The 27,129-nt window shown below is 40.3% G+C and overlaps 1 protein-coding gene across 2 annotated transcripts in view; it reads right to left on the minus strand.

Moving 5' to 3' along the window:
* Positions 1–13,012: 13,012 nt before the first annotated feature.
* Positions 13,013–27,129, minus strand: part of PAS1 (FKBP-type peptidyl-prolyl cis-trans isomerase family protein) — a 268,332-nt gene continuing 254,215 nt past the window's right edge. The window contains exons 14-20 of one of the 2 annotated variants that reach the window (XM_087688278.1): positions 23,939–23,998; positions 20,035–20,091; positions 19,521–19,589; positions 15,683–15,760; positions 15,483–15,584; positions 15,331–15,402; positions 13,013–14,362 (exon numbers count right to left, since the gene is read on the minus strand). In XM_087688278.1, coding sequence (XP_087544404.1) covers positions 14,117–14,362; positions 15,331–15,402; positions 15,483–15,584; positions 15,683–15,760; positions 19,521–19,589; positions 20,035–20,091; positions 23,939–23,998 — 684 coding nt within the window. In that variant the 3' untranslated portion in view covers positions 13,013–14,116. Of the gene's footprint in view, positions 14,388–15,330; positions 15,403–15,482; positions 15,585–15,682; positions 15,761–19,520; positions 19,590–20,034; positions 20,092–23,938; positions 23,999–27,129 lie in introns of both variants that reach the window. The other variant, XM_087688279.1, reaches the window with a different exon arrangement.

Genomic DNA, 27,129 nt, shown 5'->3' on the forward strand with positions numbered 1-27,129 from the left:
TAACTACTAATCATTTTAATGAAGAGAAGAGGACCAATGGAACATCTTAATGATTAGGGGGAAAAACTGGGTTTAAAAATGAACACTCTATGTGAATGTGCAAGAGTGAGAAAGGAGATTGCCTTTACTTTGTTTGTTGCTTAGTTTAAAGGAAAGACATGAATGAAGTTTTTATCAATATTTTAAAATAAAATAACCGTTGTTTAAACATTTAAAGTGCAATGATGCATCATATGTTATAGAGAGGGGCAATGTTTTAAAAGGAAATTAAGACTTATGGGTTTTATGAACATTAGGCTGATTTCTTTGAATACTTCCCATTTAAATCAAAGGAATTAAGTTATAAAGATGGAGAAGGAAATTTAAAAAAGAATTTAAATGGATGAATTTCTAGATCCGAAAATTTAGACCCTGAAACAAACTTCCTCAAAGTCAAACAAAATACAATTGCTAGATAAATTATCGCAAAGCGACATGAGCAAATTATGATGAGCCCCTCATGAAAGATGAAGGGAAGCCATAGTTAGCTTAGAATTAGAATTCTAGTATCTACTTAGAGACTCAGTTGTGAGTGAAAAGGGATGTCAATAGAAACTGAGAAAGTTTGCTCAAATTCTAGATATTCTATAATGTTAGTTGGACTACCATGGTAATTGATAGTAAAAGCTTGGAAGGTTTAGTTAGAGTGCGAAGTATTAGTAAGAAATTCAATTTATCGAGTGCAACAACTCTTAGGAGTTGGCTTGGAAACTTGACTTAAAGTAGCTTGGTCTTTGGCTAGTCAAAATAGAGAGCGAAGAAGTTAAGAAGAAAAGAGAAGAGAATAAGAAGATAGAAAGAAAAAAAGAAAAAGAGGATAGAAAGAGAAAGAGAAGAAGAAGATAGAGGAAGGAAAAAAATATAGAGTGAGAAAAGGCAAAAATCCTATCATCTTGTGAAGGCTTTATCACCTCTTGTGAAGGCCTATCATCTTGTGAAGGCCCTATCATCTCGCGATAGCCTTATGACCTCTTGCAAAGGCTCTATCATCTCTAGCCTAGCCATTGCTCAAAACTAGATGGGGTGTAGCAAAGGGTTGGAAATCACAAAAAATGGATGTTAAGAATGCATCTATGAACAGAGACTTGGGAGAAGAGGTGTTTATGGATCATGAGGGTATGTATACTTGAGTATTCGTACTATGTTTGCAAGTTGTAAAAAGAACTTTATGGGCTGAAATAGGCTCCAAGACATGCACAGGTTAGTACTTCTAGAGCCTTGGATTTGCAGTTGGAAAGGCTGATCATAGTCTCTTTACTAAGAAAAATGGCCATGCAGAGAACTGAATTTGATATGAAGGATTTGGGAGAACTGAAGTTCTTTTTAGGCATTGAGGTTGTGAATTTAGCTCATGGACTTTGGCTGATGTGAAGACAGTATGCACTTGAGATGCTAAAGAAATATGGTACGACAAATTGCAAACCATTGGATACTCCACTGGATTAGATTACTAAGTTGGATGTTAACATTGGAGTTGAAATTTCAGATATTACTATGTATAGGTAGATGGTAGGAAGTCTCATCTACCTTACCATTACTAGGCTTAATCTTAGTTACTCAGTTGGACTTATTAGTCAATTCATGTAGAAGCCTAGAAAACCTCACTTGGATGCAATGAGAAGAATTACGTACTATGTTAAGGCTATAGTAGACTATGGACTCTTTTATGAGAGTGATAAGCACTTAAAGCTCATGGAGTATACAAATGCATATTGGGAAGGTTGTCCATATGACAAAAGGTCTACTATGCCTTTAGCCTCGGCAATGGTATGATTAGTTGGAGTAACAAGAAGCAACCAATAGTTGCACTCTCTAGTACTGATGTAGAGTATATAGGTGCCACATTAGTAGCTTGTGAGATTGCTTGGTTGCTAAAGTTATTGATAGATTTGGATATGCAAAATAGATGCTCCGGTCATCACTTGCATTGTGATAATATGACCAGTGTACTTCTAGCATGAATCCAATGTATCATGCTAGACCAAAACACATTTACATTATCATATCATATGAGAGATGGTACTTGTAGGGAAGATAGATCTCTTGCATGTCACAACCAAAGACCAAGTAATTGATACCTTTACCAAGTCACTAGGTAAAGATAAGTGCAATCACTTGTGAGAGAGCTACTTGGAGTGCAATATCTGTTTTGAGCTTCAGGGGGAGTGTTGAGAATCAAGCTCTACTACTGACTCTTTAGTACAATAGTAGTCTAGCTATACAACATGTGTGGTACAATAAGTGAGTTGGTGACTCAATCATATTTAATATGGTTAGTTAGAACTATCTCTTTTGTTACTAGTGTAGACTTGTGTGTATGTAGATGAATAATAGAGATGGAAGAATGAAGATCGGGAGAGAGCACACTGCTCTTAACTCTTGCTCCAACCCTTTGTCTCATTTTCTCTCCTGACTTTTAACATAGGTGTTGGTGTTGAACAAAACCATGGCCCTCCAAAACAAATACTCTTAAAATAAATAAATAGAACCATAGAGCCAATCAAGGATGATAATGTGGAGAGCCTTAAACTCAAGTTACAAATAGCCCATGAAAATCTCAATCACAACTAGTCGCTTAAGAAGTACCCTCACCTCCACCACCAAAATGCTTGAATAATTGTAAGGATCAGTTAGAGTTTTCTCAACTAGAGCACAATCATCTCTTCAGCCTAATTTAAAAAAAAAAGAAAAATCATTAAGAGATTTGAGATGAGCACCCAAGTAGTCCCAAACATCCTTCTTGAAATTCCAAGACTCATTGAGGAGGAAAAATTAGAGGATCTTACTAAGTTCTTACTAGTACAAGTCAAATGGATATTCCCATCCTATTTGACTTCATATTTTTGGAAAATCTAAGAGGAACTGTATTGCTCAAAATTGTAGATAAGTTGACTAAAATAGAAGCCTTGGAAGATTAGATTTTCTTTGAAGCCAAAGAGGCACATAGAGTGTAACCAACATGGAGGTGGAACATTCTATGTGTTAATGAGGTGCATGATTTGCCTTTTGTAAAATCACCTAATGTGGAAAGAGAGGATTGCACTTGTCTAATCTACCCTTGAAGGTAGTAAATGGATTAGACCCCAAAGGATGCATGATTTTCCTTCTGTAAAAGCACCTAACATGGAAAAAGAGGATTGCACTTGTCTAATCTACCTTGAAGGTGGTAAATGGATTAGACCCCAAAGGAACATGGAAGGCATAACTTCCCATTGATGTTCAATGTTAGTGCCAATAGGGAAGAAGATAATCTTAAGTTTCAACCTAGGAATTTGGTGCCTTTGTCCAAGCATGTGTGGGTTTTTGCCAACTGTCTGTGAGATGGAAGGATCGAGGTGCAGCTGAGAGTTCAGTAGACAGTGTGAGAGTGAGAGAGACAGAGTGAAGCACGATAACCAATGCAATAGATTGAAAGAGTGTAACTAGAAAGTACAAAGTACAACCCTTAAACCTTAGGGTTGTAGGGGGTGTTCACACCCGACACATACTAAGTGCCCATAAGTGTGTAACATAAGCACATAAGCACATACGACAATAAGACTATAAGCACATAAGCACATATGACAATAAGACTATAAGTTTGGGGGAAAAAACCTCTCCTACTGAGAGTAAAAAGTGCCCCAGTGTCCTACTGATCACCGATACTCCCATATGAGCGTAGGTGTAGGTGAGGCGTGAGTCAAATACCCAACAAACCCCCCTGGAGTGAAGAGTGATCAAGAGTACAAGGATCATCCGCCACCAAAGGATATCAAATTTAAAGCATCGCGAAATGCTTCAAATTTGTCACGAGGAAGAGCTTTGGTGAAGATGTTTGCCACATTACTGGTGGTAGGACAATAGACAAGGCTGATATCACCTGCATGTAGCCTCTCTCTGACAAAGTGATAATGGATCTCAATGTGTTTCGTGCAGGCATGAAACATTGGGTTTCGTGCCACTGCAATGGCACTCTAACTGTCAGTGAACAAAGGAGTAGGCTCTGTAACAGATACATCCAGATCAGCTAGCAAGCGTCTAAGCCATACGCATTCAACTGTGGTACTGAAAGCTACCTTGTATTCAGCTTCACATGACGATGTGGCAACAGTGGATTGTTTCTTGCTAAGCCAAGAAATGCAAGAAGAGCCAAGAAAGAAACAATTGCCACTCGTGGAGTGACGTGTATCATAATCACCAGCCCAATTAGAATCACTGTAAGCATGTAACTATAGTGGTCCCCCTTGGCATAAAGCAACCCAAGAGATCGAGTACCCTGTAAATAACGAAAAACACGCTTGACAGCTTGCCAATGTGACATACGTGGCTGATGCATACACCTGCTCAAAGCTGAAACTGCAAACTGTATGTCCGGCCTAGTGTTGCATAGGTAAATAAGATATCCAACTGTAGGAGCATATGTATGTATATCAAACAAATCACTGTCATCATGTAATGACAGTTTCAGTCCAGGTTCCATGGGGGTACAAACTGGCTTGCAATCCTGTAAGCCAAACTTCTCAAGAAGCTGCTCAATATACCTTGACTATGATAGCCCAATACCTTAAGCATCATGTATGAACTGGATGCCCAAGTAGTAATGTAAAACTCCCAAGTCAGGCATGTCAAAAGTTTGCTGCAAATTTTATTTGAATACTGAAATTTGATCAACATGTGTTCCAGTGAGCAAAAGGTCATCACCATAAAGACATATAATCAGCATAGATCCCCCTTCTTTACATACGTAAAGGGTAGACTCAGATGAGCTATTTAGAAACCCCTGACCAAGCAAGAAAGCATCTATTTTTGCATACCAAGCTCTAGGAGCTTGTTTCAAATCATATAGTGCCTTTTTGAGCTTGCATACCAAATGTTTTTAGCCTTCAACTGCAAGACCAATGGGCTGCTATACATAAACTTCCTCCTGAAGTTCCCCATGTAAAAATGCAGTCTTGATATCTAGTTGATGCACTATCCAACCATAATGTGCAGCCAAAGCAATCATAGACCTGATGGTCGTCATACGGGAAGTAGGAGCAAATGTCTCCTCATAGTCAATGCCCTTTTTCTGTGCGTAGCCTTTAGCTACAAGCCGTGCCTTGTATTTATCAATGGATCCATCTACTTTCCTTTTCAGTTTGTAGACCCATTTCGTTCCAATGGCTTTCTTCCCAAATGGCAAGGACACCAAATTCCAAGTTTGATTCTTAGTAATAGAATCTAATTCAACTTGCATTGCTGCCATCCAATGCACACTGTGTTGTGCATCCTCAAAACATTCAGGCTCTTCATTATCAAAAGTACTTGCTGCCATAACAAACTCCATGGTATGTGCTGAATCATGCAAATGAGTTTGCCTTCTGGTACGACCAACCATGGGTGCATCCAAAGGACTATCTTGCATAGTCTGCAAATACCATCTAGGTAACTGTCTAGCTTCATTTTCTGAAGCTCCAGCTGAATCACCAAAAGTAATGGGCAACATCCCTTCAAAAACATCATGGGCAGCCTAATATGTGTCCAAACCAGCCAAGGATAATTCTAATTTTTAATAAAAAAACAACATCCCTGCTGACAAAAAACTTCTTTGTAACGGGATCATAGAGTCTATAGCCTTTGCTCTCATTGCTATATCCCATAAAAATGCACTTAACAGCCTTGTTGTCCAACTTTTTTCTAAGTACCTGTGGAATATGGGCATAGGCAAGACACCCAAAGGTACGAAAGTGACCAACAGAAGGTTTACGGCTGTTCCAAGCCTCAAAAGGTGTGATGGTCTTCAAGGCTTTGGTAGGGCATCTGTTCAAAATATGGCAAGCACACGACTGCTTCCATCCAAAAACTACGAGGCAAGCTCTTTGCCTTCAGCATACATCTGGCCATCTCCATGAGTGACCGATTCTTCCTCTTTGCTACCCCATTCTGATGTGGAGTATAGGCAGTAGTGTACTGATGGACTATGCCTTTCTGCTTCAAAAAAGAATTCAGCATAGAGGACATGTATTCCCCCCCTCGGTCCGAATGGAGAGTCTTAATTTTGCATCCAGATTGATTTTCAACAAGTGCACTAAAAGCCAAAAATGCATCATACACTTCTGACTTCTTTTTCAAATAGTAGACCCAGCAAAAACGTGTAAAGTCATCAATGAATGTCACAAAATAATAACAACAGCCCAATGACATTGTTTGCATAGGCCCACAAACATCTGAATGCACCAACTACAATCTGGTTGTTGCTCTGAAAGAACCATCACGGGGAAATGAGAAATGATGCATTTTTCTCAAAATGCATCCCTCGCATAAGTGCTCAGGAGGTCTCTCCAAGAGAGGTAAGCCATCCAGCATCTGAGTACGCTGCAAAAGCATCAAGCTGCCAAAGTTTACATGCCCCAAACGAGCATGCCATAACTCTGCCTGTATCATAGCAGGAATAAGAGTGGATGTCAAGTATGCCATCTGATTTACTGAAAGAGCATCCAACTCATATAAACCATAACATAAAGATCCTGTCAAGACCAAAGTCATGCGTTCTTTATCTCAAACCATGCAACGGTCATCATCAAATGTGACCTACAACCCATAACGTGCCAAAGAAGAAATAAAAAGCAAAATCTTCTTGATTCTAGGCACAAAAAAAGCATCCTGCAGGCGGAGAATAGAGCCATCAATGGCTGAGTTGAATCTCCCCAATACCACGAACAGGGTATGATGCATTATTGGCACACTGTATAGATTTCCCAACGGGAGGTGCACTAACTAAAGCAAATAGATCTCTGCGAGATGTAATATGTCTAGAAGTACCACTGTCAAAGAACCAAGTGTCAGCATCCTTTGTAGAGCTAAGTGCTCTATCGGCCCAAGAGATGTCATAACTGCAAGTGTAAAAACAATAGTCCTGTCCACAACAAAGGACGCGGACTCACTAGTAGTGGAAAAAGTAGTAGAAACAGACATTCCAGACTCCTCCTTCTCTTTGGCAATGCGCTTCCTGCACTCAGTGATATAGTGGCCTAGCTTCTTACAATAATGACATTTTTCTTTTTTAGCTTGTGTCCCCCCTTGTATTTGATTCTGCGATGTGCCCGAAGTGCCAGAACTCTGTGGAGCATTTTTCACCTTGCTGTTTTTGCCTTTCTGTCTTGCCACAAAAGCCTGTTCAGAGACTATAGCATCCACACCACTATTTTTCCTTGTTTGCTCCTCCTCTAAAAGCAAACTAACCAGCTGAATAAAAGTGAGTGGGTGCTCGGCAATCCTCATGGTGAGGTTCAATGCAGTATGAAAAGACAAGTACGAAGGAGGTAAGGAATTCAAGGTGGTGGATATCAACTGTGCATTCGAAAAGTACTCATCTTCATTCATGAGCTGCTCCCTTAAGTCCTGAATCTTATTCAAGTGATCCTACATAGAATCACCCTCATTCATCTTCAAAGTCTCTAACTCTTTCTTCAAGAAAGAGATCCGAGTCTCATTCTTTCCTGCAAACATATGCTCCAAAGTCAACCATGCATCTCGTGAAGAAGATGCTGAACGAATGTGAGGGATGATGGACTGCTGAACTACCAGAGCAATCAGCGACAAGGCCTGTGCATCACGTGTATCCTAAGCTTTTTGAGCTGCAATTCTTGGAGGAAGTGGCTGAGATGGAGCGGGCTGAGGTCCCCGTTGTCCACGTGCTCCTTGAGGAGGAGGAGTAACGAGAGCTACAACTCCCGGTCGAGTTTCCTCTTCATTGACATAATCCCATAAATTCTTGGCCACTAATACATTCTTTATCATGAATGACCATAGCGAGTAATTATTTCCGTCCAATCTGTCTTGGATACATATGTAAATACATCACCTCCCTGATTTGCCATGATGACAAATTTCCAAAGACAAATGAGCAATGTCAAAGCAGTAAGGACTGGAAATTTGCAAATTTCCAGAAATTGCAGCAAGCACACTTCTGCAATTAATGTGCAAGGGCATACTCTGTCAAAAACTGTCTTTTAATGCACGCTTCCCAAGGTGCAAACAGTGCTCAGCAACACTATAATATCAAAATCCCCAAAAGTTTTGCCAAAAATTTGTTCAAAACAGTCTTTCTGTGACTGTAACAACAGTTCATATGCAACTGTTCTCAAAATACATAAAAGCCCCAAAATTTTTGATGAACAAGTCCAGAAATTTGCATCAAATTTAGCCCACACTTGTATCTTGTATGCGGTCCTTGCTGCGTATGAACCTCCTCTCCCAGAAATTGATTCTGGAATAAAGGGATAGATTTTTTGTTAAAAAAATACCTAACGTGGTCAGGGCAAACGACGGTGCTGACGTGGATTGCAGGCGGACGATCAAATGTCAGGTCGCTAGTTAGACGGGGCAGTCGGGCGGGCGTTTGGAGCGGACTTACAGGATGGCGCAACAGTTGTGAGGCGTCGCCCAAGTCTCGTAGCGACTGCGCCTACAGCTGGCGTGCCACAGGCAGGCGGCGCTGGAGACAGGCGGCGTACCACAGGCAGCTGGCGACTGCACAGGCAGTTTAGGGAAAAACTGACGGGGGCTGGCGATCAGGATCAGGCAGTGCTGGCGGGCAGACGAGCTGCAGGTCGAGCTGCTGAACTGGTCGACTGGGCAGAGCTGGCGGGGGCTGCAGACAGCAGACAGAAGACTGCTCTGATACCAAATGTGAGATGGAAGGATCGAGGTGCAGCTGAGAGTTCAGTAGACAGTGTGAGAGTGAGAGAGACAGTGAAGCACGACACCCAATGAAATAGACTGAAAGAGTGTAATTAGAAAGTACATAGTACAACCCTTAAACCTTAGGGTTGTAGGGGTTGCTCACACCCGACGCACACTAAGTGCTCATAAGTGTGTAACATAAGCACATAAGCACATATGACAATAAGACTATAAGTCTGGGGGAAAAAACCTCTCCTACCAAGAGTAAAAAGTGCCCCAGTGTCCTATTGATCACCGCCACTCCCATATGAGTGTAGGCGTAAGTGAGGCGTGAGTCAAATACCCAACACTATCTTGATCCCTCTTTCATTAGCATACGCAACTACCTCTGAATTCATTCCTAAAGTTGTTGGAGGACATAGTCACTAGTAATGTTACTTTTCGATAGACGCCCATTTCTTCCACGAACAACACTAAATAAGGAGGTTTCCAATGAAGGACTTCCTCATATGTAGAGCCTATATAAAACATTTACTTTAACCTATTCTATAAGCGTGAAGAGTTTTAAAAAATAGAGAAAAAATAGAAGAAAGAAAAGAGAGTAAGTGCTCCAACTTAGATATATACACACACTTACATTTCAGCGAAGGGCTCTCAAGCTAGAGGTGCATGATAGCCTTAGTTGGCTGACTACATCTCTAACCCCATAGTATGCTTTCCCACATTTCACTTTTTAGGGATCATCAAGGGTAGGCCACCTCAACAAACATCTTTCAATCACACACCCACCCATCGACCTTGACAACAACACATCACATCCCTTAGAAGTATATATTCCTTGCAAGTTCTTTTAAGGAGTCACGAATGCTACCAATGATACCATCTCTTGTTATAACCTCACCACCACATCCCTTGTCCCATTGCATTCTCTCATGTTTTCCACTCAAGCCCTCTTCCTTTCTCATATTTTAGGCAAGTAGTGCTAAGACACTAGTGCTTTGATAATGAGGAGGGTAATATTAACCCTAATCAACAAAGGCAAAAAATAGTAAGTTAAAGGTGGAGTCAAAGTTAAAGATAGTCAACAAAGGTCAAAGAAAGTCAATATAGTCAATAATCAAAGAAAAAGAAAAGGACAAAAAAAGTGATGGCAAAGATGGTCAAAAGATATAAAAGAAAGCCAAGATGAGCCGATTAAAGAAAAATAAAAAATTAGAAGAAAATCAAGGCTTCTAAAAATATTAACTAGATATTAGGTGCAAAAAACATCAAACATAAAAAAATCACAATAATTAGTTTTGGATTATCTAAGCATTGGTGCATTAAATTACTAAGTCAATATTTATTTTTGAGGTTTTGCAGCACAATGAGAAATTACTTTTAAAGTTTGAGTGCTAAGCTCACTCTTATGCAGACTATAAGTTCATTGCAAAAGCCTATGGACAATGGAAATGGCCCTTTGAACATGAGAGATATAAGGTATTAGGATACCCGCTCATGACAAATCCTAATCTATTGAAGTGTGAAAATCAATGAAAAATTCATCCATGCATATGATAGCCTATTATCTTACCTTTTTAAAACCTTTGTATTATGATTAGATGTTCACTTTTGCTACATGATATATATATATATAAACATCCTTTTACATGCCTCAAAGATGAGTGTGATGACATGGCCCCAGAATCCCACGCATGCACTCTCTCGACCTTGTCTCCAGGCTCCAAACGAGCACTAAACTCGCTGCATTGCATTGCAACTTCACCAACCCAACACATCATGACACCAGCTCAACACGACATGGAACTCACAGAATGTTCACAAGTTTGTAGAATGGCCCATCTTGAGGGCAAAAGCTCATATTCATATCAAGGTAGCATGTACAAGGCAAGTTGAAGGCACAGCAAGGGACCACATCACGTGTGAGGGTGGAGCTATCAACGGGCATCCAACACAACTTGATACTGCGGGATGAGGGAGTTAGACGATACATAAAACAACGATGCAAATTAAAGTTTTTAGTTACAATCCACTTTAGGGAGCCACTAGCACAAAAAAACCCACGGAGAGGCCTCGTTAGCACAAAAAATAAAACAAACTACAAAAGCTATCAAAGTTACTTCATACATCATGACCCAAAAGTAATTTACTACGTCTATTATGATTTTGCCACCTTGATAATCTGCTCATTTGCTTGAAAAGTAACTTAGTTCTTAGGCTTTTTGAACTCTATGGCAACTTTGCCACCTTGATAAATTGCTCATTTACTTGTCTTGCTAGCTATCTTCATGTTGGCAATTTCATGTTATCATGCTTTAGGTTGCGCTAGTGTAAGTTCGTATGTGACCCATAATTTGGTTAGCTTGAAACATTTTGATTGCTTTAATAATTCCAACCTTATCTTCTGTATTTTGCAAACTCCAAAGTCACTTAATTCTTTCATTGAAGACTTGCCATGGTAATGTCCACTTGAACACTTTTTCTTCCAATATTGGCCTTAGTTTGGTCTCTAGCCCATATATTTGAGCATTCTTGGTGCTCTTTGTCAGCTAGTCCTTGTGTTTCTTCATGCTATTCTTGAAGGATGCAATCTTCTTTTGCATCCTTATGTTTCTTCATGTATGAGATGCAATCTTCTTTTGCAATAATAGAGTTTCACTATACTAAAAAGATAGTATTGCTCATACATTATTGATGTGCCTCCTTTCTCACACACACACACACACACACACACACACACACACACACACACACACACACACACACACTAGAGTTTCACTATACTAAAAAGATAGTATTGCTCATACATTATTGATGTGCCTCCTTTCACACACACACACACACACACACACACACACACACACACACACATTACGAAATGCCAATGATACCATTGTGGACATCAACATCACCACCTTTGTCATCTACTTGTGTTCTTACCTTTCTTTTTTCCTATATTGTCGTGTTATAAAAGGAGTTTCCACTACCATAGCTTATACTTTTTCTTCTCTATTCATGCTCTTGAGCTTTTGCTGGTGCTTAATGAACCTCAGACAACAAGAGAAACACCAAGAGTTTGAGACAAAAAATATCAAATTATATACATAGGTTGGAGAAGAGTTATGGAGATATGTGGAGGCTACGCTATGATTGATGAATATACCAAAGTTGCATTCAAGTCTCGGCTACAAGATAAGGTAACAATGGTATTTCATCTTTTTACTCATGCTTTCTTTGTGTGCTTGGGCATAGGAGAATGAGAGAAAAATAGAGGAAGTGGAAAGTAGGAATTGTGTAATAGGACTAAGACTATGATAGATCAAAAATAGATAGAGGAAGTTGAAAGTAAGAATTGTGTAGAAGAACTAAGACTACAATAAGCCCTTGAAAGAATATAGGGGTACTCACATTTGATCCTGGTTGTGGGGGTTGAAGGTTAGAATTATAGAACTATCTACATCTCCAACTTGCTTGGTAGATTTTACAAATGCTTGAGAGCTCTTAATATAAAAAAATTGAGCATCTAAATGGGTTAGACATTTCATTGTTTAAGTGCAAATAATATCATTCAAGAATAGAGTAACCCATTGGAGAGCTGCATTGTGGAAGAGACCTTGAACTTCCTTCATATAACAAGATATTGGTTTCTTTTTCATTTAATGAAAATTATAAGGTTGCACATAATTTATGAAGACTTTCCATGGCACATCAAATTATAAGCTAAGGGGCTTATACTCAAGGCTAACAAAGGACTAAGAAGACAAGATAGAACATGCCAAAGGTTCCAAAGTTGGCAAGAGAAGAGGGAGGTCATTAAGCAGTGAATCAAATGAAGCTACTTAATTTGTTAAGTCTTCTAAGGCCCCCTCATATTGGTCGTAATGAGAGTGGTGGGAGGGCATAGAACTCATAGTGGCATCTTTATTTAAACCTACTATCAACTTACAAGCCCTAGTTCTAAGTACCACAAGAATGGAAGGCATGTCACCCTTATTAGGTCATCTATGTGTGGATATGAAATTGTAATAAGCCTTAAAAAATCAAAGTTTTCAATGTTCGATTGTTTCAAGTATGTGAAACAATGAATTTCTTAGCTATTGCAATATTTTTGCATTGGCGGAACGTTTAAGTGAAAAGACTAATATAATGTGCATCTAAATGTAGCTGAAGTAGCTTGGTAAAGGTCTACAATTTTATTTGGCTACGCTGTCTGTTTTTTAGCAACGAGGCATTCAAAGCGTAAGCCCACAAAAAGAACACACCCACATACTGAGAGCTTAAATGGCATCACAGTAAAAAGGCAAGTCATGATAAATGTCAGAGGCATTGTAAAAAAGACGGCTCTCAAGAGATTGTAAATGCGAGATGTACACTGAACAAGACGACACTTTCACAGGTAAACCATACTACATAGAATGAGGGATGAAGGTGCAGGCCAGTAAAATGAAAGGCATGCATATAGTGGCAGAACACTAGAAGGATTTGCTATTGTAAATACCCCTCCATAGAAAATTTGTGGACTTTCTTTCTTTCTGTTGAGTGAATTGTGAAATAATTTGCTTTTAGACGCCAGAGGATTTTATCATGCTGCCAGAGAAGAGCAGAGAATGGTTTGAACTCACGCACATGTCAAAACTCTACCCACACTCAAACTAGCTGAGTTGCGGGAAATAATTTGATGATCAAAATCTCCCAAGGTTTACTGAGTGGTCATCGATATGATACTAAAACTATTAAGGGTTTGAGTTGCCGGATATGCATTGAAGACACTTCAATATCGTCTTTAGGTTTGCCTTGAACACAGTTCGTCTGTGGTTGCATTGAAGACAGCTCATTGTCGTCTTTAGGTTTGCAGCATGATTGTTTCTCTCTGATTCCTCTTAATCCTTGCGATAGTGAGTTCCCACTTGATCAGATTTAGGGCAAGATATCTGTGAGCACTGGTTGGATTGGGTCCTGAGCGGTTATTTTTTCAAAGATGTATCCGGGATCCATTACAAATGTGAGATATGTGATACTTAAGAATTGGAGTAGACCAAAATTTCAGGGTGTACACTACAAACGTGAGATTCGTGATACTCAAGATTTGGAGCAGATCAAAATTTCAGGATGTACAGAGTAAAGCTTAAATCGTGGAGAACTGTGTCCAGGAAAAACGTCTTTCCCATCCAATGGTAAAAAGGAAGAGCTTGAAGTGTGACCAATTTATGTGGGAAAAAATGTGACAACAGCTGCACTTATAACTAAAATGTTCGAAAAATGGCTGATTTTCAAGGATAACCTTGAGTTTCACCTCATTTTTTGGAAATTCATACAGAAAAATACATTAAAGAACCGGTTTTCTGTGAAGGCTGGTGGAAAAGATCTCGATTTTAGAGTCCACCACCTCATTTTTAGCTCTATGTCTGTATAGGGTAGGGTCTTCGTACAATCTTTAAAGTATGGTACACCTTCCAGGGAAGATGCTTGTCCATCTGGTCCATAAATTTGAAGCTCTCCACCTTCCTGCAGGTCTTGCTGCAGGTGAAACAGGCTCGGTAGTGCTGTCAACAGTTCCTTCCATGGTTTCAATAGGCTCTGCAGCCTCTCTTTCATTAGGTGGTTTATCATCCTGAGATAACTCCCCTGGCTTCTTATCAAACAGTCCCTTGAACTGTTTACGTGCTTTGGCCTCAGCTTCCTAGTACCATTTTCGACCAAAAGACCTTCAGGATGTGAAGATAAAGATGTAACCAAGAATACCGACCTTTAAATTACTCATTGTAGGTATACAGAAAACAGACTCAATTAGATATATTGAGGGTACTTAACGCCTTTTAGAATGTGCAAGGATTAACTAAATGAAATTGAATGACTTGCATCGGCTTATTGAATGCATCCTTCAAGTGAGACATGAGTAAATGTTGTTCTACCTTCCCATCAAACTGACAGATGTACTCCACAATATGCCAAATATGCCAGACAATAAGCTTGCAATTGAAGTCTGAGATTAAGGTACTTGACACAAAGATTTAAGCATTTAGATTGCCTGCTTCATTTTGAACCGGTACGAGCCATAGGATCCTTATGACAAGATTGGGGAATGCCTTGTATTTAAGACTCAAGGTGGTCGGGCTGGCACACTATATAAGGCATTCTTACATTATCTGAAAACATCACTAGCCAGATGTGACATGAAATATGCAAGGGCATGGCTCTTTAACAAAGTGGAAGCATAAGGTCCTTTCAAATCTTTTTCTCCAAGTGACAAGATAGCCTGGACAACTGTCAGTAAATAAGAGTAAGAGGAGATGAAAATAATTATTTGATCAGAGGAGATTTGCAAGATGAGATGATGCAACAGTAGACAACAGTTACTAACAGGAGATAGGAAAGATTATTGGGCCAGCAAAGTTTTAAGAAGATAAGGAGATACAAGAGAGATGTAAAGATCAGAGAAGGAATTTACACAAAGGCCAAAGGGTCATATCAGGGGACAGCTTAATGCAAGCTGTAAAAAATTTGCACCAAGCATTAATGTGCTTATCTTGTTCATATTCTCTGGTCGCTTGCAGCCAACACATGTACACACGAGTATAAGAGTCAGGATATTATATTTAGACAAGGTGGTACAAACTTGAAACTGAGACAACTAGAACTGAAGTCTACCTGTTCAGTCTTCTTCAATTTCAACAGAGCAGCCTTGGCATCTGACTCTGCTGCCTTCTCAACATTTAGCATCTGGTGACATAAAAGAATCAATGAGCAGTTGGCATGAAAAGCATTATTAATTAGCTCCGAAGTTTAGTCTACTAACTCACCATGTTGAAATCTTGTCTTGCTTCATCAAAGTCCCTAATGGCCAGGTATGACATTCCTCGACGATATAGAGCTTTCACATGATGTGGATTTTCATCAAGAACCTGTTAAAATCTCCTGACAAATGTGACAAGGGCTATAGCATGTCTACTCTAAACAGGTGTTTCTTGTTCCCAGAATTGAGTGAGTTTAAAGAACTTGCCTTGTTACACGATTCAATGGCTTTAACATGCTCTCCAAGCTTTTGGTAGCATGCTGCTACATTCAGGTTCAAGCGGCACTGGAAAAAATCAAGCCCTCGTTAAAATTTGATAGTAGCTATGTTGACATACAGCTGTTTCTATGTCTACAATAAATTTGAAATTGACAACCTGAATGGTTGGTTTAAAATTTTCTGAAATCTCGAAAGATGGCAGGATGCTTATGTTCACAGAATAGAACTAAGGACTTCTATGGAATCTATTGCTTAACTTCTATTGGACTGAAATCATACTTCTTGCCAAATTTTTCATATAAATACAAGGAATGAGAAAGTCTGCAACATAATTCTCCAAAGCGGACCTGGAAGTGTGATTTGCAATCAGGTTGACTGGAGTGAAAGAATGTATTATTACTGTGTTTCTGGTCAGAAATCCAAGTTGCTCATAATGCATACATCTTTTGGGATATGCACGACTTTGGAAAGACACAAGTCTACCACACAAAGGAGGAATTCCCTGCTTAAGAAAGCAAGCTTTCTAAGTCACTTGACAAATATTAACCATGGGGTCATGATTAAAGGCTGCATGACTTCATGTTGCTGAATTGGGAAGTAGATTCTGAAGTTGCAATCCTGTGAAGGGACTTTCAAGATCATCAGCTTAATGCAGTTACAGTTTGGATGAATGCAGCTGATGTGGTGCCTGGTCATATAAATGAGCAGGAGTCGACACAGAAGGATGTGGAAAATAGCTCTTGAACATGAGACAAACACTCATGTTTTAATTTCCAGAAAAACTAGATAATTTCCATTTGGATGTTGCACTCTTGAAATGTTTTGTTTCTGTTGAGGTATATGCAACCCCTTAAAAACGTTTATAATGACAACCCTTATTCCAGAGGAGTTTTCGCCTTGAAAATGTTCTCTTTCTATCCAATTGGCATAACAAAGTTGTTGTGGGAGTATTTTCTAGAGCTTGCCCATGTACAGCCTCTAATTCAAGCCCTTCTCTCACCCATTAAACTTTACCAACTAAGTGATAAAGCTAAAACTTCAGTTTCTGGACAGCTAGTCTCCCTTATAGGTGTTTAGGTGTGTATGTCTTATCTCAAAGATGAACAACAGCATTTTGTGAGGAAACTCTTTCACCAATCAGTCTGCTCAGTCTATCCTCTGGAGGTGGTTAAAATTACCACACCAAAAGGTGTTGTATGCTAATGATAAAACGCGACTCTTTGTCATTTATTTATTTGAGTTCTCACACTAAAAGTATAGACACACAGATATGGTTTCGTCTAGTTTTTTTAGGAGCCACATTCGTCTGTCTTCTAAACTGAAACCAAGGAGTTTCTCTCCCCCATTTCAAGATAATACAATTAAGCATCAAGGAAGCAGAGTCTGTTACAACCAGACAATGTCCAGAGAGTATCTGAGATAGCAATATTTGTCAACATGCCAAGCATGGGATTATTGTTAGCAGAGTTTTCAGTGCATGTGTGAGCCTATGCATGTTCCAGTGGGCTGGTCATTTCATGATGTGGCCTGTTTATGTGGGCACCAGATTATTTTATTCCTTGTTATATGGCTGACTGCATTATGCCTGCTGGCTGACCTGCTCATGAGTTTGGGCCTATTTATAGGCTGGTCATTTCCTTCTCCAATCATTCACACTCTATACTCCCACAATTGATCCATTGGAGAGAGGGACCCAGTGCCAGTGCCAACACAACCGGTGATTCAAGTTGTTTCTGTACTCTCCCATGTCTTGGCATGTGGATTCCATTTCCTTAGCATCTCTTTTCTTCTGAGTTCTTTGTGTAGTGTTCTTCTTTTCTTTGCAGTGTTTCTCTTCTCTATTCTCTCTTGTGTTACGCAGTTTATTACAACAGTTTTCTATGCTTCCATTGCTACATCCACTTCTGACATGGTATTAGCTTTTAGGTTGGGGTTTTGCGCCTACCTGGTATCAGCCATTTGAGTTGTGCTGGTGTGCTATTTTCTGCTGTTGCAGGTCTGCTCATTCCTTTGCTGATCATCTCGGACTGCTCTGACAGTTTCTCAGCTTGGATGACCTTCTCTGCAGCCAAAATGGCCTGTTTACTGATTTTCAAGCCTGTGTTTTGCAGCTTGCCATTTACGTTTCCTATTTCTGGGAGTGTTTCAACTTTCAGGCTGGGGACCTGCTATTGACTCTTCAGAATCCATGCTACATATACATTTTGAGCTTTATGACCTCTTACTGGCTGGCAACAGTGTTTTCAGGCTGTGCATGGATTGTACCTTTTGTGTTTTGATATTCCCTGGCTGCATCTGGTTGTTCTTTACCTGTTTTGGTGTGTTTTCTCCTATCTGTTGGCTATGTTTGATATGTTTTTGCAGCAGCTGGCTTGTCCCCTTATTAGCTTTTGTAGGATTCACTACTCAATTTTCAGAGAGGATTCTTGTGTATCTGGTTGTTGTCTTCATTTCACTAAACTTAGGTTACTATTGATTCTTTCTCAGTGCTTTCTTTACTGCTTGAACTCTTGAAACTATGGTGAGTCTACTTTGTTAGCACATCTCTATGTGCTACTTCAGAGGCATTGTTGACAAACATAGAGAGCTGCTATGATTCTTCTCTGTTTTCAGGAGTTGGTACATGATGTGACCTGTTTATGTGGGCGCCTGATTATCTTATTCCTTTTTATATGGCCGACTGCATTATGGCTGGCCAACTTGATCATGAATTTGGGCCTATTTATAGGCTGGCCATTTCCTTCTCTAGTCATTCACTCTGCATATTCCTACAGTAGATCCACTGGAGAGTGGGAGCCACTGCCAGTGCCCACACTGCTAGTGACCTGCACTCTTTTTGTACCATATTCTGAGTTCTTTGTGCAGTGTCCTTTTCTTTGCAATATTTCTCTTCTCTATTCTCTTGTGTTATGTTGTCTATTACAGCAGTTTTCTACACTTCCATTGCTGCATCCACTTCTTTGTTCTCTCTTGTGTTATGCAGTCTATTACAACAGTTTTCTACACTTCCATTGCTGCATCTACTTTTGACAATTATACACCACTGCAATCAATTCAAAGAGGTATAGTGACCAAGATTGCATCTAAGCAAGCATAAGACTTGAAAGGAGCGAAGCTCTGCCATAGACTCCAATTTCCAAAAGCTTCTTGAGAGGGTGCAACCCTGAAACCTAGCAGCCAGTTTCTCACAAAGGGTAGAAGCCTTTAGTGTCCATTCATACCGGGAAAATGTCTAATAAACTCTAGATGGTTGTGAGGATGGGCAGATATAAATACTACGACACCCATTGAGATAATTGCCCACCATACATGTCCATAGAAAATATTTGCCACTTTAGAACTTCAAAGTTATTTCAAGTTTTCCTTCCACCAAGTAGAGGAAAATCCATCTTTCTGTTTGAGAACCAGATCAATATAATAAAAGTGTAGAATAAATTTTTTGATGAAGGTATCGTATTTTTGTATTCTACATCGATCTCATAAGGATCTTATCTATAATTGGTTAGGGAACCATATTGACCACCTATCACACCAGCAAAAAAAAAAAGCAAGAAATTGTTGATTTGGGAGAATGCTACCACAAAATGAATAGAAACTGGCTTAGAAAGAGAAGCACAAAAGGGAGGTTGGAGCAGATGGGAGCTAGTACAAAGATGGACGGTTTGCATATTCCAAAACTAACACATGAACAATTTTCAATCCATCATGTCATGATACAATGACTACAAATGACAAAAGAACCACATTACTACCTGAGCCAGACGTTTCCATTGGCCAACTAGAAAGGCTCATGAAACAGAAAAATGGTATAAGAGAAGATCCTTACTCTGGTCTGAACATAAGTTTTTTCTTCTTCCTCACCCTGTGGATGTACATGATTAAAATCCCTCAACAGCTGCAACATTCAACATCCACAAATTTAGTAATTGTTACATAACAACATAATTTCACTACAATGGAGAACTAGTTGATATTAGGTGGCGACTGAAAATCCACAGGGTCTTCTTTTTCTCTTCTCCACATGAAGCATGTAGGTGTACTAAATCTTTTGGATGCCAAAGTTAAAATTTGTTGCACATTGGCTTAAGGTGCAAGTCCCATTGGAGGCAGATGTCAAAGACATTGAATGGCCAAGTCTTATTTAGATTGAGACTATAAGTACCACCTTATCTGTGTTTCAATCCATAAAATAGGAGGTAAAGAGTCCATTTGAGATATCACCCACTCTGAGGTGCAGTGCAAGCTCTTGGTATAAGCAGGGCAATGTACATGCAGGCAGCATTTCAAACTTCCAATGGCTTATACTTTTGACTCTACTGAGGATGCCAATACTCCAGTACCTTCTCATACTTGGCTTTTGAAAGGGAGAATTTTCCTTCCTTGTACAACCTGTTTCCCTGAGATAAAGAGCCATCACTTCAAACCAAGAAGCATACAATGAACATACGATCTCATGCGGAAGTAATATTTGTCACAGGAAAGTAAGCTTAGATATGCCACTGCTATGACATAAATGTACCAAGTTTTCAAATACACTCATATTAATGATAGAGATGAAGTGCCAGAAAATTAGTATGCAAGCCAGCATGATGTCTTTCAAAACATGAACTAGGAAATTCTTCTGCATACATGTGTGAGTATGCAACAAAAGATGCAATATAAAAAGATGACAAACACAATAATCTTGTATGTCAATTGTAGTGTCATATGATGATTGATCTACAGAAAGAGGCATAAATTGGAAGCACAAGGGAACTGATAGAACAGACGTAGTGCCAAGCCAAAATTCTCTTACTTTTTTAAATTCAAAGAAGAGATGTCTCTCCTCCTGTGCTTAAAGTCACCATGTAATCTCTCCAATCTCCTGTGGAGTGCATGAGTAATCTTTGTGCAAATCCCAGAGATTCTCTCTATGTCATGTATGCCCTGCAAATCTATGGCATGACTACATCTGTAGTCAATAGGAGCCAAACAATAATACTAGCAATCACTTCCCATCTATTAAATGTTCCTCTGTTCATTGTGTCTACAAGAAGTTTGGAGTGGAAATTAGGCTCAACTACTGACCAAAGAATTGAAAAATTGGCTCCCTTGAAAATCCTTGTATACATATGCCAAGCCTTTTATTCATGTCCCAAGCTACTGTCCCTCAAGTCACAATCATTCAAACACCCTTTACAAATCTTTGATCTTAATGGATCCATGATAGAAAATTAAAACTACTTATTTGTGCACTACAATTGCTTGAAGCATGAGAAGTCTCCATGACTTAATCAAGAGAAACCAGTACATATACCTTGCTGTTCCGAGATTTGCAAATCACAAAGATTCCCACCTCTAGGGCAAGAGTGAACTCCCTATAACCCGCAACTCTTATGTATGACCAAGGACCTTAATGGAAGAACTCTTGTACAAGTAACTAGGTGTGGTAAGGGAAGGTCCAAGTTGTTGATGGCAAGAAGATGTTGCACACAGCAAGTAGGAGGTGAGCAGCAATGGGTAGAGCTGCCACCAGTGCAAGCAAGAGCAGTGCGCAGCCCTGCTCCAGGTGGGCCGAAGGCAAAGGAAAGTGGCAGAAGATAGTTGGGGGCAGTACACGACAGACTGGCAATCAGAGATTACATGTGGCAATTTCATTCATCTATGGGTACTCTACTCCCAAAGGGGACACCCTTTCAATCGTTAGAAGGGTGGAAGAATGAAGAAAGGATCCATGGAATATATCACAATACACAAATGTATGAGGTTAGGAAATCCGCAATGAGAATCAAGAGTACAATTATAGAGCACAAACCTGTATACTCCAAAGGTTACCTAATGTAAATAGGTTGGCCAGTAATCAAATAACCAACAAAAAAGCCAACCTTTGATTGACCTTTGGCACCTATACTTGTCAAATTTCAACTAAAAACATCCTCTCCAAGAGCATAGGTAGGACACACCTTGGAAGTTCCAACAAATTCAAAGCCTGATGGATGCACATCGGTACATTGTAAAGGAGAAGTCCTTCATTACAAAAATCCCTCTTTGAAGTTGAAGCAATGACTACCATTGCACTACCTTTAGCCACACAAGCGAGAGCACCGACGACAAACCATAGATATTTAGCACAATCAAGATTGGATGCACCTCAATAATTGCACTAGAAAGTAGATGTCCCCAACTCAATGAACCATGTTTGAGGTGAAAGCAGTTAAAGTAGAAATTGTTGCCTCACTTGACACAAGCTCCATGGATAGCTTGCTTCCTCCACTTGAGTAGGCCCATACCAATACCATCCACTTCCACTCATGCAAGACTACAAGCACATGCTGTCACCTGCCCGTTGGGAACTTGGAGAACTAGATCATAATAGTCCAATATTTTTATTTCAAAAAGACTGACACAACGATATTTTTAGCTATGACCTTGCTTGATTGATCAAGTGATGGCCTCAATAAAACAATGACATCATGTGATTGCCAATTAATGAAGACCAGATGATATAGATCTCCAAGCTCTACAATGGCAATTGCAATCTGACCTGAAAACTCCTCCCAAGATCTCTTGCCATGATTTGCACAAAAATCTATTTTATAACTAGGTTGCCATGGTCCCTTATGAGCACTCTGACAACCTGAATCAGTTAACCCCAAACCACCTTTAATCTTGGCTGAATGATGGCATTCCAAGCTACCTTCACTCTGGCCTTTTGGCTCCCATCTTTTCCTCACCAAATCGAGCTCCTGATGAGGTGCTTCACCTAGCCAATGCATGACCTGCACAAACCCATGTGATGTGTGACATGGTTGCTAGATAAAGTCTTAGCGTTCCAAGCTACCTTCACTCTGGCTTTTTGGCTCCCACCTTTTCCTCACCAAATCAAGCTCTTGATGATGTGCTTCACCTAGCCAATGCATGACCTGCACAAACCCATATGATGTATGACATGGTTATCTAGCAGCCACCACCCTCCTTTCTAGATAAAGTCTTCTTGTAGTCCAATAAACCGACTTCTGTCTAATGCTCAAAAGTAAGGCTGCCAGCTGCTGCGAAGTGATGTCAATGCCCACATCCAAGAAATCTCATTGAGGTCCCATGAGGAAACAAACTAAGGTCCTCATGAGATTCCTGATCTATCTATTGAGAGTCATACTATGTTGGGATACTTATGAACCTATCTGTCAAGTAAGAGCTCATGACATTTGCCACCTAAAAGAAAGAGGAAGGGGGCAACCTTGTCTTACTGATGTCGGGGATGAATCTCTCCCCTCTAGCTCCATTGACTAGAACCTTGTTGTGTATTGAAAAGTATAGCTTTACAAGTTCACTAACCCACTACTTTGGGAATCCCATCCTTAGCATGGTGTTTGGAGAAACTTCCAACACTAAGTCTCGCTGAGCCAATTGCATCACCGAGGGGGGACAGAGAGACTGAAGAGGAATGGGACGAGGCTGAGGAAATGAGCTGAAGAAGGGCAAGAATGGGAAGCTAGGTGAGAGAAAGGAGGTGCATGAAGCAGGGAGAAGTGGTTGGTGGGAAGTGCGCAGGCTGCAGGAGATTGGGGAAAGAGATGCAGCATGGGCCGGGTGGTTTCAGGGTGGAGCCCAGGCTGGTTGGGTGAACAGGCTGTGGGTTGCATGAAGGCTAGTGGGGCAGCACAGGTTCGATGGTGAGCTAATTCAAAGTGGCATGGAAGGCTGGGTGGATGGCAAAGGGAAAATCTTACATAATACTACATGAATACCAGTATTGTGCATCAATTGTTTCCATCTCATACTCTGTTCCTGTTTCTCCTTAGAAGCTTTCATAAGCATGCCCGTCTAAATAATGATAGAAGACAAAGGTATAACTTACAGCCTGTCATTAAAATAGGAATAGCACAGGCTGCAATGACACAAACAGTACTGACCCAAGATTATCACATCCCTTGTTTCTTGCTATACACACTTTTAGGCAGCTTGTATTCTCTGTAAGCATGTTAGATAATGGACATGCTAATTATCATGCTGTGCTTGGTGGTGAAAGTTATATACCAGCTTCCCCTCAATGTTTTGGTACAACCTGCATTGCTGGTGGTATCCATTAAAAGGTTCTACATAAGCAAGGGACAAACATGTACTGTTGAAGGTAAATTCAGGACTAAAGCCTCCAATTTAGTAAGCAAGTAAATGCAAATGCAAACTCATCAACAAATTGACGAAGAAACAATGTCTGAATCACATTCTCCCAAAGTATGTAAAACTTGTGAACAAAAATCTTACTATTGCTTTTATTTTCTCAGCTTCATCCATGATTTCTTCAAACGTCAAGTCGGACCAGTCCTGAATAAAAGAAAGAGAGAACAAAAACTCAGCTCTAGTGTATACAGTAAAAGAAAGTAAAAACCCCTCTCAAAGTCTGTATTTTGCTGAATAATCTCAAGGTTGTTCAGAGCATTGTACGGTTCAAAGTTTGATGCCTGGAAGTGTATAGATTGATGATGCATAAATTGAGTAGGAAGGCAGAAAAATTAAAGACTTCCAATGACTTTACAGACCCCTTGTGTGCCTTATTAACTAGCCCCATCTAGGCTTAAAGAGGCATGGGAGTGCCAAAATATTTGTACTTCTTTACTTTTCAAGAAAAGTTCCTTTTATTATTAAAATAAAGACTTTACAAACAGTCAGAAAGAGCTAGGGAACTGGACACAAACGAACTGCCACATCATGGGTGGTACTCTATACAAATGCATAATGGGTGCTTGATGTGGAACAGTACAGGACTTAATGTTGCAAATAAAGCATGCTGACACAAAATGACGCATTCAATGGTACTGTGTATACCATCCAAAGTAGCCCCAAATATTATACCCTTTCAGGAAATTCATTATAACATTTCAAGCATTTTTACTTGTAGATGGAACTCCTGTCCAAAAAGGAGCGATATTAGTTTTAACCATGTTTGTTTATCAATTGAGAAGATTCTATTATTGCCATGCTTACTTTATTAAAAGGGGTTTGTGTAGGATGCATGATATTTGAAGATGCCAATGAAGAAGAGTTTGGCTACAGTTAGAGCTGTGCATGGGGTGGCCGTGGAGATAAAATTAGCCTTCTTTATGAAGTAATCCACCACCACCAAGATGGTGCTGAACTTGTGGGATTGGGGCAGATCTGTAATGAAATCCATGCTCACTGCATCCCAAGCGTGTGATGGAATAGGCATCCATAGAAGTATGCTGGCAGGTTTCCATTGTTGCCCCTTCACCATTTTGCAGGTTGGGCATGTTCGGCAGTAGTCAAACACAGAATTTTCTCTGCTTTGACCGGTGTTCCCAGCTAATTTGCAATCATGATCCTTGCGGATGAGAGTGTTCTTCAATTCCAGATTATTGGGGATGTAGATCTTGCCTTGTGTACAGACTACTCCATCATGTAAAAGGTACATCCCACACGGTTGTTTACCTGCTACCATATCAACTATTAGTTGTTCCATCTCTGCATTTTCTGTTGTAAAATTTTGTATTGACTTGAGAAAATGATTTCTGGTAAGGGTCATGGCTTGAAGCTCGGCTGGATAATGCGATTGAGAGCACTAGACATTCCTTGCTAGAGCCAGCTAATGTAAGATCTCTATATCGAACTCTGCCAAAAAACCTTGCCACATGGTCTATTTTGGCATCAATTTGGCTGAGTTTGAAAATATTTGAGAGAGATTTTTTGTGTAAACCTTGGTGTGCTTATCTTGAATGTACTGTCTCCATTTCCTTATACAGTGCACTACAACCAGCATTTCCTTTCATGTGTGGTCCATCTCCGCTTTCCTAGAGCGAGGATTTTGGATTAATACGACAAAGGGTAGGAAGTATCCACCAGAAGCTTTTTATATCAAAGCTTACCTATTTAGAAGCTAGTAGGCTTCATCATGTGGGGAAGCAAGATGCCTAGGGAAAGTTGGAGGCAAGAGTACTCTGAAGTTGAGATCAAGAAGACTGATGTGGAGAAGAGCTCTGCGAGAAAGAGTGAGTGTATAACAATAAAGGACAGGAAAAGATCAGTATACCTACCCATCAATGCACATCATGATCGAGCTGACCCATGGCCGAAATGCTAAAAGGCCTCAACACATCAATTGTGAGAGAAAAACAGGACAAAAGGAAAAGCAAGAAGGATAGAAACAGAAGCAAGGTTTCCTACAGCGATTCAGATTTTGAGGATGAATATGGAAGATACAAGCCTCAACCTCCCCAAAAGTTCAAGAGAAAGAGGGAATCGTGCTTTGGAATGATGGATTTATGAGATGGGCTCTTACATGAGCATGATGTGGGTCTCAAAGGCATGCCATAGAGAAGTCAGTGATCAAGCTGTCGTGTCATGGTTGGCCAAAGAAAGAAAAAGGGAAGAGTCGGGCCTAGGCAAGGTGTCTTGGCCTGAGCTAAGGAATGAAATGCACACCTACATTGTTCCACTAAATGAAATGTAGAAGGTAAGGGATGAATGGAGAGGCCTGAAAATGTAGTCAGGCAAGATGAGAGAGTATGTGGGCAAGTACAAAGCACTCATCGTTCAACTCAGACACGGACCCTATCACATAATTGCATGGTTTTTTATATGGAGGGGGCCTGGAAGGAATAGAGAAATAAGAGCCCTTGTCACTCAAGGAAGTGTTCACAATGACTAAGCAAACAGTGAATTTGGAGGCAAGCCTAGGTCGAAGCTGGACTTCGAGCTTCTGCCCCACCACCAATTCAACTTGGAACATACACGTGGACCAAGAAGCCTCAACAACTTTAGACCTAGTAAAATCATATGTTCAGCCCAACCAAGTTGGTCTCAAGGCATGATGGTTCCAAGTTCTTTTTTTTTTGCAAATAAAATGTGGCTGATTATATTACTCAAAGAAACTGATTACAACGGAGTGCTCATGCTCAACAAACTAGTTGGAGCTGAAACACAAATACATCATGAATACAAGCCTCTCAGGGCGGTCTGGGGGGAATGGGGGCAAGAAGCCATGGAGGGGGGGGGGTAATCGCCATCTGGGGCTGTCTGCCTGCATCACGAAAAACAGGTCCTGGCCGCCCCAGGTATGCATAAAGTGGCCACGGAGCTCTTGATGAGCCTTGGAGTCGCCCTGCACCTGATCCCAACGGCCGCGGAGGGAGTGGATGATGGAGGTCCAGAGCTCAGCTAGGGCCGCCTGTGCTGAAAGTCTCTCTTCGCTGAAAGTCTCCTGACACTGCGCCTTCCAGATATGCCATCCAGTAAGATTCCCTATGATCTCCCATACCTCAGAGCGGTCTGCTGTGGGCTCCAGTACCTAGCGGATGGGTAGAGCCTCCAAACTGACCATTGCACACGATCCTACTTCAATGATGAATATTGTGTCCTGCATCCCGGCATCATATAGAAGGTGATGGCCTTGGCTGACTGCCTACTAGCAGAAAGCTCCCCATGAGAGACATCCAAGGTTG

This window comes from Lygodium microphyllum, chromosome 11 (genome assembly GCF_053477565.2).
Source record: "Lygodium microphyllum isolate KBCC chromosome 11, Lygodium_microphyllum_v1.1.10, whole genome shotgun sequence".
Classification (NCBI taxonomy): Eukaryota; Viridiplantae; Streptophyta; class Polypodiopsida; order Schizaeales; family Lygodiaceae; genus Lygodium; species Lygodium microphyllum.